This window comes from Falco naumanni, chromosome 5 (assembly GCF_017639655.2).
Source record: "Falco naumanni isolate bFalNau1 chromosome 5, bFalNau1.pat, whole genome shotgun sequence".
NCBI classification, from domain to species: domain Eukaryota; kingdom Metazoa; phylum Chordata; class Aves; order Falconiformes; family Falconidae; genus Falco; species Falco naumanni.
The window spans coordinates 39,017,807-39,033,741 of NC_054058.1; the positions used below are offsets into that span (position 1 = coordinate 39,017,807).

The 15,935-nt window shown below is 36.0% G+C and overlaps 1 protein-coding gene across 1 annotated transcript in view; it reads left to right on the plus strand.

Moving 5' to 3' along the window:
* PTPRQ (protein tyrosine phosphatase receptor type Q) overlaps window positions 1-15,467 on the plus strand; it is a 141,780-nt gene extending 126,313 nt beyond the window's left edge. The window contains exons 55-62 of the mRNA XM_040596994.1: window positions 2,047-2,137; window positions 3,512-3,588; window positions 6,071-6,205; window positions 6,318-6,443; window positions 8,645-8,793; window positions 10,601-10,736; window positions 14,413-14,536; window positions 14,824-15,467. Of these exons, the coding sequence (XP_040452928.1) occupies window positions 2,047-2,137; window positions 3,512-3,588; window positions 6,071-6,205; window positions 6,318-6,443; window positions 8,645-8,793; window positions 10,601-10,736; window positions 14,413-14,536; window positions 14,824-14,861 (876 nt within the window). The 3' untranslated portion in view covers window positions 14,862-15,467. The remainder of the gene's footprint in view (window positions 1-2,046; window positions 2,138-3,511; window positions 3,589-6,070; window positions 6,206-6,317; window positions 6,444-8,644; window positions 8,794-10,600; window positions 10,737-14,412; window positions 14,537-14,823) is intronic.
* The last annotated feature ends 468 nt before the right edge of the window (window positions 15,468-15,935 follow it).

Consider the following 15,935-nt stretch of genomic DNA (forward strand, 5'->3'; position numbering starts at 1 on the left):
AAAGCACAGAAGTCACTCTACTGTGTCTGAGAATGGGGATCTTTCTGTAGGTTCAGTTATAGAATTGGGACTTTACTTCTATAAGGGATTATTGAGGCAAAAGGCAGAGGCAACAGAATACGTTAAAGAAATGTACCTTGAGTATGGTAGAGGTTGCTTCAAAGACAACATTTTGAAATAATGGGTGCCTTTAAAGATACTTTTCTAGAGTATGTTACAGTTCATTTAGTTTCGTATTTAATTCATGTCTGTTAACTATGTTTTTTAATTCTTTAACATACGGATATAAATGTAAAGTCAGCCATTCTTTATAAGGTGATTTTAAGTCAGAAACTTTCTTTTTAGAAGGGGCATAATCATAGGCTTTTCATCCTTAGGAAGCATAGATATTTAGAGAGATTTTGAAGAGCATGTATGGGATCTAGTCCCCTGTTAATTTTCAAAGGGAGATGAGCATCTAGTTGTTCTCTGCCATTCTTCCCCTAATTCTTTCCCCAAGGAAATGTGTCAGAACCAGGAAAAGAAGTCAGGCCCCTTGCCTGAAACTCTTTTTCTTTTATCATGAAAACCTCTTTCCCCTTCTATTCAGAAGCACCTGCAGTTATATTATCGAGGATATAATTATAGAAATGAAGTAGGCCTCGTGCTTCAGGCCATAGGATTTTTGTCAGATGGTGAAAGAAAAAAAATTCTTATGAGATAATATTGCATGTAATACAATTCAAGTGTTTTGAGCTCTCCTTTATATGTCAGACATTGTCCATTGTACAAAATAGGATATCAGATTAAAGGAATTACTGATTTGGTTTATTACGTGGTTTTTTTAATGATACCATTTTGCTAATGTTTATATAAAATTATTCTTAGTATTTGAACCCATCAAATAAGGCTGACAAAATATTTGAATTAACAAAGAAAAACGCTAGAATAAAAAACACTCCTGTTTTTTCCATTTTTTGTTACCTCTTTGATTTATTTATTTATTTGCTAATAGTTGTCCATTAAATTTTATTTATAGAAAACAAACTGTCTCAAATACCTGGGCAAAAGAGCACTTGAAAATAATTAACATTGAATCTGATAGCAGGGCTATCTGCCCCACTTTTGGAAGTAGCCCATGTAGTGACTAACTGTTAATACTAAAAGACAAATTTGAAGGGATTACTCAGCACTAGCAGCAAAATTTTTTATTGTACTCATTCAAAGCAATAGGTAGATCTCTTCGTCTTTATCTTAGCCAGATGTTGAAATAGACTTGCATATAACATTTGTTAAACAAAGGGAAAACCTATTACAGTTAATGCAGTTACTAACTTGGAAATTCTGGCTAAATTCTGGCTTTTCTGAGACTTCTGTTCTCTTTATCACCACTATGAGATCATCATATTAATATGTTTTTTTCATTAACAAGTTATGAAGTCGTCTTCGCTCTTCTACTCAGCTTTGGAAATTATACCTATTTATGTACACAAACACCCCCATCAAATAAGTTTCTCAATATAAATGATTTATCCGTCTCTGCCCTTCTGTAATAGAACTAATGACTAGTTATGAAACTACAGTACAACCCAAAATAACTCTTCCCACCCCTTTCACAAACAGTCCTGTGAACAATAGCTAATTGCCAGTTGTCTCAACTTAATTAAATTCTCATCAGTTCTCAAGCCCCAGGAGTCAGGAAAAGGCATTATTCAAGAGTAAGGCTGAGTCAGTAGCACATGGTAACCAAGTGTGTGACTCCATGAAAAAACAGAAAAGAATGACAAAAGGTGATAGGCTGAATTTATCCAGACTTGCAAAGGTGAAAGTGCACGTAAGCTTTAATTGTTCAACTTGACAGCATTGTCTGCAGTGGTGCATTAAATGTTGTGGGTGTAACTGGGGTTGGGCAGTGAGGTGGAATGCTGTGTAATGCTTCCAACTGTTCTTAGAAATGCACTTTCCTGCAGAACTAAGGAATTCCTCTTGCTGGATGGCTGTGTTGGGTTTTACATTCACTGAAAGTGAAATGCAAAGGTTTGCCAACAAACATTTATTCCTCTACAGGAACTTCCCAAGTTTCTTGAAGACCTTGCTTCAACTGATGCTGATCTGCCTTGGAACAGGTCTAAGAATCGTTTCCCAAACATAAAGCCATGTATGTGTGCTTGCTGATCAACTCCTCCGTTTTGCTCTCTGCCTTCGATAGTGCAGCATGTATTTGAAATGCAACCGTATTTTTGTTTGATCTGCCTTTGAAATGGCAATACAATCATGTCCACATTATGAAATAATTTTCTGTCAAGTAATCTGTCTTTTCATTGTGTTTTTTTAAAGACAGTTTTATTTGCGAGTAGCTTTCAACTTGCTCTCACAAGCTTTAATATGCAGGTGCAAGAAACTGTAGCCTCTATAGTTTCTTAGCTTTGTAATTCAAGCCATGTAGCAAACTCTTTAACATTCTTCCTCTTTTTTCTCCCCTTCAGTGAGAAGTAATTTTTTTAAACATAAAAAATCCACATGTTTGTGCATTCAGCTACCTCAGGATCCTGGGTATGCTTTCTTGTGGATATGTGTACATGTGCTGCAAAGTTTCCACAGAAGATCAGAGTGACTGTATGATAACTTATAAGCCAAGGCTAGATTTTATCACAGGAGACAGGAGTCTGTCTCTCTGTACTCAACACTGCTTCATTTTTCAGTTAATAAGACAAGAAATGTCATTATTATTTTAGGCATTAGCTGTGATGTGAGATGGGGAGCATGGCATTCCTTGGTTAATAATGCTACATTCTGTGCTATTAACTTTTCAGAGCAGCTGTTCCTGCTATCTACTGCCTTGTTCAAGACATACTCTACGTTAGTCACTAAAAATTTATATTCATGACATATAAACAGATAAATTTCATAAATTTTTAACTTTTTTTTTTCCACTACGTTGGGAGGCAAACATCAAAATTTGGAATGTTTGGTTTCAGCATTTACTTATTGTCATATGACATCTTTCCTGGGTTTTGTCATTTCTGCATACATACCATGGGCCCAAATTAGAAACCCTCAATATATTTTTTTTTTTCCTGGAATAATGAACTTACCTTATGTAAAAGAAGTAAAAGTATGTAAGTGTGAGGAACTGGCTCAAATCTGTGACCTGGGTACAATATATAGGACAGAGACCCACCTGTCTGTTCACATGGAAGTTGTCTGTGCTAGAACAGCATGGCATAAAGCACACCAGCTATCATTAGGCAGAGGATCCTTCTGTATGTACACCAAATTGGAGGATTTGGCACATTCACCATTTTAATTAAAAAGTATTATATTAAAATAAGTCTGGAACAGTAAAGGATGACCACAGTAATGGAAATTGGTTACATTCCCTTTGTAATTAATGTTCTACTATGTCAAGTATGGTTAGATTAGCAACAATAACAGTATTTTTTATTTTTTTAGCACTCCAGGAAGACTTGTTACATGTGTCTATGTTTTTTAAACAAATCTTTTATTTAACTAGACTGTATTTCTATGATAGATAATAACAACAGAGTAAAGCTGATGCCTGATGCTGGTATTCCTGGATCTGACTACATTAATGCCAGCTACGTGTCTGTAAGTAGAAAGTCACTCACATTTTTACTATATTTGTTTTCTGGCAAAAGAGAGAGTCAAAAAATAACTTGAAAGAAGAACAAGATTCTAATTTTTCTTTCATTCACTACAACTACTCTTGCCATGGCATTGTTTGAGTGACTCCTGTGGCATTGAACATGACTGGTTAAAAGTATAATTTATCCCATTTTCATTGCTAAGCAGTGATTTTCAGTAATAATCAAAACTGTGTCCAGCAAATTACTTTCTATAAATATTCTCATACTATTATCATTAAAGACAACAGTGAAACTCCTACCAATGTCAGTTGTTTGGATGGGTGTTATTTGGTCTCGGTTCAGGAGCTGGAGCTATTGTATATGAACAGGATAATGTAAAGATAACTGAACTGAAAAGTTTCATAGAGATAGCTAATAATTTTGGTGAGCAGGATTTTGGTTTTTTATTATTTTGTGAAAGTTATGATGGAAGAAAATACAAATAAGCTTCTTGAAGAAGTAACTGGTATTGTATTTCTCATCTTCAGCTTTCTTCCTGGACCTTCCATTTTCTAGTTGTGTTCTCTGTAAATCCTTCATTTATATTTTTATCTCATTTTTTTCCATTGAAGCTCAAAGTTTGAATTATAACTGTGCATTTAATTTGTTGTAGCAGTGGCTGGTTGTCTAACATGAGGTCAAGACTTCATTTGCACTAAGCACTATTCAAACACATAGCAAGACATGCAGACTGTAGTCTAAAAAGATGAAAAAATGGCAAGTAAAAATAGTTATTCCCAGGTAACTAAGAGACATTTATAGAGAATAAGCAAGAGAGCTGACAGCATCTTCCTCTCTCATTAGCAAAAGCTATTTATTCCCTTTATATAGAATGTCCTAGTTCTGACATTTAGCAGATAGGAAGAGCCATGCCACGTTGTTACTTGACACCGGGACTGTACGCAGAGCCACCAAGAAGGAGACCAGACAGCTTGGAGCATGGCCTAGTCTTTACCCTTCCTGTCACTAACTGACATGCCAAGGCTTAGGCAGGGAACACTAAGAGCAGCTTCCAAAAAGCTGCAGCAAAAGCCAGCTGCAGGGAGTGTTCCCTGCTAAGATTTTGCATCTCGTTACTGCGTACAGGCATCTCACTTTAGGTCACCACTGTTCATCAGTGAATAGATAACTGTAAAGTTACCTTTTCTCAGGGCTAAAGCTTTGCTCTTTATATGCTCTCACTTTCCATATTTGTGGATGTGTAATTATATAAATGCATATAGCTGTAAATATACAAGATGTGCATGTGTGTATTTACATACCTATTTATCTAGGTGTGTATACATATGCATACACGTAAAAAGAGGGAAAGAGATCTTGTATATGGTTTTAACAAATGGGAACTTGGCTGCTACTTTTATTTTCATTGGTTGAACAAGAAAAAGTCAGTAACCATACTGCAAGGTTTGCATCCCTGAATTATAGTTTCTTACCTCACTCTTAAACTAGGAAGGATTAACATAGTTTCTCACTGCCACCTGTTCTGTATATTATAGATGGAGTAAGTAAGAGGCAGCTGTGAATTATAGGGCTATAATTCCAACAAGGAGCTTCAGTGGTGCTATAAACCACTGTGTAAGTTGTTTTAGGCAATAAGCAGAACTCTGTGATATTATAGACTTCTAGCTCTACAGCATAAATGTATTGCTATTATTGCTATTGTTACTTTAGACTTTCTATAGTACATGAGAATTCCTTTAGGGTACACTTAGTTTCTTTGGGGAAACAGATCCATGATGCACTGATAGCATTTACACAGATTTTTTTCAACAAACCTCCTTCTCCCCAGGTTTTACAACAATTTATAAATGAACTAAACAGCTGAAGCCAACATTAAAACAAAAGGCAACCCCTACAGTAGGTTTCTTAAAAACTTTTATCAGAGATCATTTGTTTGAGTAAGCTCCATCCCTAAGTTACAGCAGATCCCTGATGATCACTGGAAGGAGAAGGTCATCAGTGTGGTTTATAGCTTGCACTAGCTCTCAGATTGCTCCTTAGTTGTTTTCCTGGCTCCACTGCTCCTTAGCACTATGTAATTCTACTTTGTTGGCCACCTCCTGACATAGTTCTTGGTGGCCTCTGGCTGGATCTGCAGTAAGGCTCCTATGAAGGCTTAGATATTTTTAAAAGGGAACTACTGACCTGATGTCCCTGTAATTTCTCTGATAAATGCATTGCTATTAGAATGACATTTCCCAAACTTTATTAGAGCATTGGTTCATAACTGATCTACACAGTGGAACAAATGCCATTACTTCCTTAGGTTACCAAGGCCATCTGCCGTGCAATCATTAGCCAGGCCTATGCCAAGTCATTTAGTATGTCTGACAAAGTTTTAGCCTTATACATGATAGCTACAAGCACAACTATTAGTCACATGCAAACTCTTGTTTTTTTTTCCTTGCCAACCATTATGTATTAAATATTTTCTTTTTTCTTAGGGTTATTTATGTCCAAATGAGTTTATTGCAACTCAGGGACCATTACCAGGAACAGTGGGTGATTTCTGGAGAATGGTGTGGGAGACAAGAGCAAAAACACTTGTGATGCTTACACAATGTTTTGAGAAGGGACGGGTAAGTTACCAGTGTGCCAATTAACAGCATTTGATATAACTGGAAATTCTGTATGTAGTTTCTGTCAAGATTATAATATGATCATTGTTAATTAGTAATCATCTGCCTGCAGATAAGATGTCATCAGTACTGGCCAGAAGATAACAAACCAGTGACTGTGTTTGGGGATATAGTGATTACTAAATTGGTGGAAGATATTCAAATAGACTGGACCATCAGAGATCTAAAAATTGAAAGGGTAAGCCAGAACTGGAGTCTGATAGAATAAAACCCATCCAGCACCTCAAAGAACATCAGATGTGCTCCATGTCACCCAACTACCCCTCAGTATTCTTCTTTTAATCTTTTAATGCATGTGCACTGTACTGCCTTGTTTTCCTGCATTTTGTTTTCATTCCTGGGTTTTGTTGCCTGAGAATTTTCTCCAATTTCTGTTACAAAAAGCTCAGTTACTTGTCTGACATGCTATGAAGGGCCTATCAAGGTTACTGAACCTCTGGTTTGGTGGGAGGTGAAGTTTCTATTTGGACACCTCAGTTGTCTCTTCTAGAAAGGAGTAATCCTAACCATTCTGTGATCAGACAAATCCCTTTGAATGTATCCCTCTCAGATTAAAGGGCAAGATTCTCTGGTGCAGTGCAGCTGTTTTGCATTGTACCACCAGCCGTAATGGCCTCCACCCCCAGGAGATTCACCCAATATAAATGAGAATCATCAGTATTACTCCCACTCTTTCTGGTGGGAAGCGAGGTGGGGGGTATAGCATAGATGTTCATCCTTGTCATGATCCACAGCTATAGTGTCCACTCTTTGGAAAAATTCACACACACACACACAGTCAGACAAGCAAGTAGGCTCAGAAAGCAATCTGGACGTAATAACCCAAGATTAAGTCAGCCTTCTTTTGTACTCCCAACATTGACCTGTGTTGTATGTAGTGCAGCCAGATCCTGGGACCAGAACTCAGCTATCCAAATAGATGTATTGCCATCCTGTGGCATGCACACATGATGAAAAAACCAGCAGTTAGGGGATTGTCTCAATGTACAATCAATAAAGATGTATTGTGCACATAATACAGGAAAATTGAGCATTTTAAAATGAGTGAGAGAATAGAAACTATTTTCAGTTGAAATAAGACATAAACAAGACTGGAAAAGGGACTATTTAGAGTAAAAATGCTTGCCGGCAAAATGCAAAGTCACCGGTGTTAACCAGGGTGAGGCTGGAAGAAAATAAAGCATAACCTGCATTGTCTAAGTGATTCATTTACTATAGCTGTACTACCCTGCACAAGAAGTTACGTCCTTGATAAGCATGTCATTAAATGTGCCATGTTGCTGGCTTTAAGATTGTACTTAATCTTCTATTCACAAATGGGTGGATTCTTGATGATCTTCTAGTGAAGGTAAAAAGTATATGTGAGGCAGATCATTCACAATTATTGCCATATTGCATCCAAAGTAATTTCTCTTTTGTTTTGACATTGATCAATTTGAAAAATACAGACAAAAAGTAGTTGCTACATATAATTGTGCACAGTTGTTCAGTGTTTCCTGCAATATGAAAAGAGCAAGTGGTTAGTTCAAAATAAATTAAAAAGAAACTGGTTCATTACACAACAGTTGATTAAACTGTTTTACTCCTTGCTGCAAGATACTATCAATGCTAAAAACTTACAGAGCTTCATAAAATGTGGATAAATTAGTAGAAGAAAATTCTGACAAGTACTACTTAAATTTCAAGATACCATTTCTGACTGAGACAGTTCACAGGTCACAAACTATGATGAATGGAAATAATTTTCTGTGGAACTATAGATACATTGTTGTCATGTTTTATAATTTCCATTTTCCCTAAGATTTTTCCTTGTCTACTGTTGGAAAGAAGATAATGGTCTAGACAGGCCTTTGGCATGATCCTGTGCTTTTATTCTTACGTCCTTCATACTTAATTTAGATATCAGATCATAACTGCTCTTTTCTTTATTATTGCTGCTGCTCTGATTGAGATGGCATCAAACACTTAGAAAATACATTTGTCTTTACCAACATATTTGTTTGCCTTCACTCCATTCGATCAGTCTAATGGTTGCTTTTTTCTAAATAAATTTGTCATCCCGATTCACTAAACTTAGAAACAAGCTGTAGAAACTTCAACCTGTAATCTACAAATTACATTGATGTAGTGACTGAAGTCAAATGGAGAGTGACTGCTGAAATCATGAATACTTCCTGAAAGATGGACTTGATGCCATCTCTCAAAAAACTGCTGTAAGATCTGTGCACATTGAACTGTCCTTTGATACAAGTACATCTTATAATTATTATGCTATTCTGACTTTCTTTTTTACATGAAATTGCTGAGAAGGTTATATTTAGCTTACTGGATCTTCTGTCACATTTGTTCTGCAAAACTACCTTATTTTATGTTTTTCAGCATGGAGACTGCATGATGGTGCGGCAGTGTAACTTTACTTCTTGGCCAGAACATGGAGTCCCCGAAACCACTGCACCAATTATCCATTTTGTAAAACTTATCCGTGCAAGTCGAGCACATGATAATACACCAATGGTGGTTCACTGCAGGTAAGCATATTCACCAAATAACCATTTAGTATCTTAGAATTTCAAGTGTATATTAATGCTTAGGGAAGTTGCCAGAAGAAAATGAAAACTGAGTGTACAGGTATGGTTCTAGTGTGGACAGCAATGAAGGTTTCTCTAGCAGTTCTTAGTCCTTTCTAGGAGGTAAAATGCCAAAGTGTGTCTGTTCTTCCATTCATGGAAATCCCAGTGAGGTAATGTCAGTGAAACAGTTACTTCAACCATTACCATAAGGTACTGCTGGATTTATCTCAATTTTCATTTTTATTGTAAAAAGAGAAACAGCAACTGACATGTTGGTTTTCTTTACTTCTATTATAATTAAAGCTCTTCCTAAGAAATAAATATTAAAAATTGTACTTAAAATGTACGTGTCACATGTCAAGAGGAAGAAACTGGGAACCACAAGGAAGGAAAAATAGGAACAAGGGTTTGCATATACCAGATTTCAAGCTCAGGTGCCTATAAACAGCTAAAATCTATATTTAGGCTCTTAAATAAATGATCTGGTGGTTAAAGCTGGTCAGCTGTCATAGTTCCCATTGATTCCATACTCAACAGCCTTAAACTGCTATTTCAAAGAGTAAGTGTGTGGAGACAGCTAAGTCTTCAGGAAAGTGGTGAGTGTGTCTGCATTTTATATGCAGGTCAGTGTTCCCACTGGATGAGTGGGCACACTCCAAAATAGCGATCTGAACTCAGAGGTCTGCAATGGATTCTTTGACTCATTCTCACTCGGTGTGAGTCTGGAAATGTGTGGAAGGAAAAGGTGGGTTTGGTGCCACAGATCTTTTCCCTAGCTGTCCAGTTTATCATGCATGGGAGCTCTTTTTATTTGTCCTCAGTGTCCTGCAGTTGCCACCCACTACGGGTGATAAAGCCTCATTTTATTTGATGTTGTTGGCATTGACAGCTTGACATTTCCATCTATTGCAGGGGCCAGAGAGACTATTACAGGAGAGAACTATATGGTCTTCATGTTTTGAGGACATTTATGTTCCCCGGGGCCCCTCTGCAATGAATCCTATCCCTTTTTCACAACACAGATACATAAAGGGTCTAGCATGGGCCAGATACTCCACCTGTGCTCAAATTCCTGATGGTTATAAAGTAGCATTATGTGCTCTCATATCCAGTAAAACTCATTTGTTACTTTCTGCTCATTTGATCTTGCAGGTTCAAGAGAGTTTTGCTTTACATTTCCTGATTATCTGCAGTGATATACCTTGTGTTTATTACACAATTGCAGAGATGCCTGATAGTGACTTTGAGAAAATCCTGTTCGCTCTCAAACCTTTAAATAAAGTAACACTAGGTACTAGTGTGTATTGCACACTCATCCTCCTCTTAAAAGTATTTTTTTAAATATTTTGCTAGATCCCATGTTATTTTGTCTCAAATACCAAAAGCATCACAGAATCCAAGTGTGATTTCACAAAATCTGGTGATATTATTTTCTTTGAATTAGGGAGCTCTAGAAAATTCACAGAAAAGCTGTAGGACCATTTTTCCACTTATATAGATTTGCTTTACTTATATTTTGTTTGTATGATGCAACCTCTCATAAAATCAAAGTCATAACAAGGCTCAAATTCAGATTTCACTTGACCCCTCATTCAGCAAGGACATGCACACACACACAAGTAAATACTAAAAATTAATTAATTTTTTCTGAAGGTTTTTTTTTTTCACAATAAACTGAATTTAACAAGACTATTCTAATAAAATATTTTATACTTACAAAAATGAACATAAACCCTTTATTTTATCTTGTTTATTATATTTGCAGTGCTGGTGTTGGAAGAACAGGTGTTTATATTGCACTTGACCATTTAACCCAACATATAAATGACCATGATTTTGTGGATATCTATGGACTTGTAGCTGAGTTAAGAAGTGAAAGAATGTGTATGATACAGAATCTGGTAAGATTTTTATATTTATCTATTCTGTTTTCCTGTTGTTGAAAAGTTAGTCATCTGATCTCCTACAAAAGAAGGATAGAAAGCTCATAACAATTAGTTGTCTAATACATTTTCTACCAAATCCTGCTTCTGTTTGGATTTCAAGCATGTATATTTCAAGAACGTATAGTTTGTATCTGTTTAACTATATTTGGCCAGCAGTCCTGACAAGTGCTGAAAAGAGTGCTGACATATTTCATTTTTAGAACCTAACATAATTTACCAGACTTTGAGAAAGTTAATTTCAAGTTTTGGGGGATGAACAGTTGTTAAATAAAAAATGGATTTGCTTATACACTGCTTAATTTGACTTTATTTACTACTTAACTGTATTTTTTGAGTATGTATATGTAGCATAGTCCTCCAAACTTTTAAATATTAATTTACCTTTGACCTCATTAATGATTCCTTGATTCTTTTTAGATTGCTTCATATAAAATAACACATATGGATAGAATGAAGCACAGACTTCAGAGTTTCTAAAATCAAAGCAGTGGTGGGGTTTGGGTTTAAAAAAGTGCATTTTTTGCAGACTTGTTGGGTATACATATAAATGAGTGATGACTTGCTGGTAAGAAAGACCTCTGCTGTATCTGGAGATCTGTATATATGTAAAGGAGTAATAGCCGAATTTAAAAATTATCCTAAATGCTCAGTGGAACGGAAATCCACCTGTATTTGCATGAGGCATCTGGTATAAGCCTCTTGCAGGCCAGATCTAGCTCAAGGCTGCTGCCTGAAGTCTTTGAGTCTACAGCATGACTTACCAACATCTCAGTATGGATGAGCAGTTTCAGGATGAAATTCCACGTGACTGATGGATTTAAAATTATGTTAATGTAAGAAGACTTGTTCCATTAGGAATACGATTCTGCTGATCTATATCGTGTCAGAATATATGAAAAGTGTGTCAGAATATGCAAAAAAACAGTTAACCACTTTTCAGCAGCTGCACTTCAGAAGATTTTGTGAGACCTTGTGGTGATACCTTGTCATGCTGTTTCTTATAAGGTGCTGTCTAATTACCAATTGCTTTCAATTTTTCCTTTTCCAGTCTTGATGGAGCTAAACAATTGCCAGGACTCTTCTGTGAAGATTGAGTTCTGGGAATACTTTTTTTGGTTGTTGCTTTACACTTTTGAAGAATCATCTGAAAATAAGGCAAAGGCTGGAAGACAATTTAATGGGAGCACTCCCAAAATAAAATCTTAAAACAGTGAGACATTTGATAAGATCAGTGTACATTGTAAAAATGTGCATCATTTTTGTGTACCTCTTCATTTGCATATTTTGGCAGAGAGTAGCGAAAAATGCACCAAAATGCAGTAGAAGATGATGGCCCTATAGTTCTGATATCCAAAAAAGTTAAGTATTGATCTAAAGGCTAGCTGCAAAATCCTGAGACAGGTTGTTCTCTGCCCATGCCATTTCTAGATCATTTTTGCAAGACTACAAAAGACAGATCAGCAACAAAATTTGCCCAAAGGGAACTGAATCTTGTAAAGTTTTATGGCAGATTCAGTAATCAAGCTATTCTGACAGTTCTGTTATAAAACACTGTTTAATTGTCTATGATAGAGATTTTATGTGATCAGCACAGAAGATACAAAGAGAGAAGCAATTCCTTCCCAAAAGTCAGTTTAGAGATCCCTTGGTCAAACTGTAAGACCTATGAGTAAAATTAAAAACTGGTTGCTCTCAGACCTGGTTTTTGCTTGCTTATAGCTTCAAAGTCGTTTTCCTTTTGCCAATAGAGTTGCTCTCTGTTACTGTGCCAATGGGCACAGAATGGCCCACATCTGCGCAATTAAACACCTCTGCAGTTACGCTCCTTCACAAGCTCTCTATAGGGAACGACCCATATTCTGCAGTGACTCCTGGAACACACCTGGAAAGTATTTGGGGTAGCGCTGGTTCATGTGGATTAAAACTATGTAGGGACTATCCAAGCAGTTTGAAGTAGTTTGGATGATCAAGTTCCACTGGCTGGCAATCTACCCAGACACTGTTTAATTCCGTAACGTAGATATGATTTCAATATCCTGTTACTCTGCCTGGTGGCCTGTACATTAACAAGGCCTGCCCTTGGACTACATGTAAAGTGCATAACCTAATCTTAAGCAAACTATTTTATTCTTTCTCCCACTTCCAATCATAAAAAGACTTTCAAATAATTAAGAATGTCATTAATTCTAACTGGAAAAATAACTTGTCACGTGTATGTTTACCAAGTATCCTGCTTCACTCTTCCCTGGCAAACCCAGAAAGATTTTCATTGCTGCATGCTCACAAGTAGCTGTGTGAATCATATGTATTGTATGAATGCAAGAGATCACGGAGCTTTCAGAGTCTTCCTTCTGAATTGGAGTAACCAATCTAAATTCCACTGAAACTTAAGACCTTCATTCTAGAAATTCATATTTGTCTGGTGAATCTGTTAGAAGTTTACCACCTTGCCAAGTCAAGTGCAAAGGCTAGTTTGAAGTAATGTCGTGCTATTGCTTCAGTAAGCAAGCTATTCAAAAGCATAATGGTACTGTGTACTTCGGGGGCCTGTGAAAGTCTGCTTTAATTACCCATGGCTCTGGAGCTGTGACCCTAAAACATATCCACGTAAGCAAATTTATCTTATAAATCTGAGACACTTGATTTGAAAATTGATGGCAGTTCAGTAACAAAACAGCAATTACTGAGCAGAAAAATGACACTAATTTATTTACCTGTGCAAAAGTCAAGGGAGTTATCTCTGTCTGTGGAGATACTGGACAAGGTACTCAACAACATGCTTTAGCTGAACCAGCTTAAGCAGTTGGGGGTTACACTAGGTGGTCTCAAGAGGTCTCTTCCATTCTGAACTGTGATCTGGCTCATTTTCTGCATCTACATACACAGGGCTTCTCTTGTGTGAAGATAACAATCTATTTATTTTCTTTCTATGTTTTCATTAGTTTATTTCATTCTTTGCTTTATTCTTACATTGCCTTATTTTTTCTCTTGTCAGCAATCATTACCCAGAGTTACTTTATGCCCTTGAAAGTGTCAAATTAACTTCAGTTGCTCACGCTTTACATTATAGTCTGTTAAAAATGATGCTACAGTCCAAGAAGTATCACTAAAAATAATGTGGGGTTTTTTACTTTTAGTAATGGTGCATGCTCCTAGAACTGCTAGATTTAGATTTACTTGAACTTTTGCATTTGAGTGCACCCTGCTGGTTTTCTCTATGCTGGAAAGAGGAAAATTTTCTTATCTGAATGTTACATTTGTGTGGTTCAGTTTCTCCAGTCTGAATCTAGTGGCAAAAACTAATCAACATCTTTTAATAGAACAAACCTTTACAGAAAATCGTGGAACAGCCTATTAGTCTCAGTTATGATTACTCTAATTTCATATCTCTTACTGGACATGAGGATTAACATGTTTTGACAAACTTTAACACATTATGCCTCATAATGTATGAAATCAAATCAGGCATATATGATATGGTCATTGAAGTATTGAGATTGCTAAGTTAACTTTAACTGAGTTTAACTGCAGTTACTTTGAGAACATCTAGATGTTATACAAAAATCCTGAGTTTTTTGGTGTTAGAAGTACATTTCTTCTAACCAAACCTCTTTAAATTCACATCTTACAGGCACAATATATATTTTTGCATCAGTGTGTATTGGATCTGTTGACAAGCAAGGGAAGTAGCCAGCCCATATGTTTTGTAAATTATTCAGCGCTGCAAAAGATGGACTCCCTGGATGCCATGGAAGGTAACAAAATATAGATTCTCTCAGAATTATTTTTTCATAGCAGGTGCCTTGACTTGTCCAGACTAGGAAGCAGAAAAAAAAAAAATTTGACAAGCCTTTTTTGGCTTCAGAAGTATAAATTTCTAGCATTTTGCTGTTCTTTAGTCTCCCTCATACTAATAGTCATTGCTTAAGCTTTCCACTTTTTTTCCCACAAAATCTTTTAAATTCAGCCAAAACAGTTAGCTGACATTAGTGACTTTTTGTTTACAAGGTAGGTTAATGTAATGTATCTATTTCTTTTGTAGGTGATGTGGAGCTCGAATGGGAAGAAACTACCATGTAAATACTAAAACTAAATATTGAAACTAAAGTCAAAGTCATATTTTTCTAAGCACAGGGGCCAAAGTGAATTCCCCTATTTTGACAATTAAAAAAACACAAGATGACTGAAACATCTTTTCTTCTATCAATGTGCCTTTATAAATATGTTAAAGTATTTTATTCAGATCACCGAGCAATAATGATTTGTAGTACTTTTTGCACAGACCGCATTTCTGGTGTTACATGAATACTGCATTCAGTATGTATTTAAATAGAAAGTGTGTTTGAACATATTCCTTTCTTCCAGTTATCTTTGTAAAAGAAGAAAACTGAGCCAAATATGATGTAAAACTTTCATATTCCCATTGAACTTATTTTGGTGTGGATTTGCTGTGTTCTTTGTGTTTTGGTTTTAAGTAAAAGCTACAGTTCCTTGAATCATTCTTGCTAGATTGGTTTCAATGTTGTCAGTTCTTGCAGATTAATTCCAATACCAGCACAGTGATCTTTACCTAACTGTATGTTCTTGTGTTTTGAATCTTTTTTTATGAGTGGTAGCATATCAGCTCGTGATCCTGAACAGCTGAAGAGTCACCTTCTGACATAGGGAGGATTATTCAGCTTTTACACAGCACACAGTAGCTCTTCAGGGACACTTGGGGCTATTTAAGTTATCTTATAATCAGCAGATTGTTTTTTAAAATATACAGTAGTGATTGCATATGTTCAGTGCTGAGGAAAGTATTTTACATTCCTGCTACTTTTTCAAGCAGATAAAAAAAAAGTAAAATTATAAATTTATTTTATATTTAATGCATGTTAGATTGCATCATAGAATGTTTATAATTGATTCAAATTTCTTAAATATAACACTTCAGAATTTTGAAAGGTTGCTCAAAATTTAGAAACAATATATTTTATAACATAAAGTTGTCAAGTAAAAAAGTTGTTGCTCCTTCCCCGGCTTTGGCAAATCCCTGTAGACACTGAAAAGTATGAGAACTAATATTTGGAGATTTAATAAAAGAAGACCTCTTCTACTCCCACTGGTTATCATTACTGGAAATATATCTTAAACAGGAATGAGAAGCAGGAA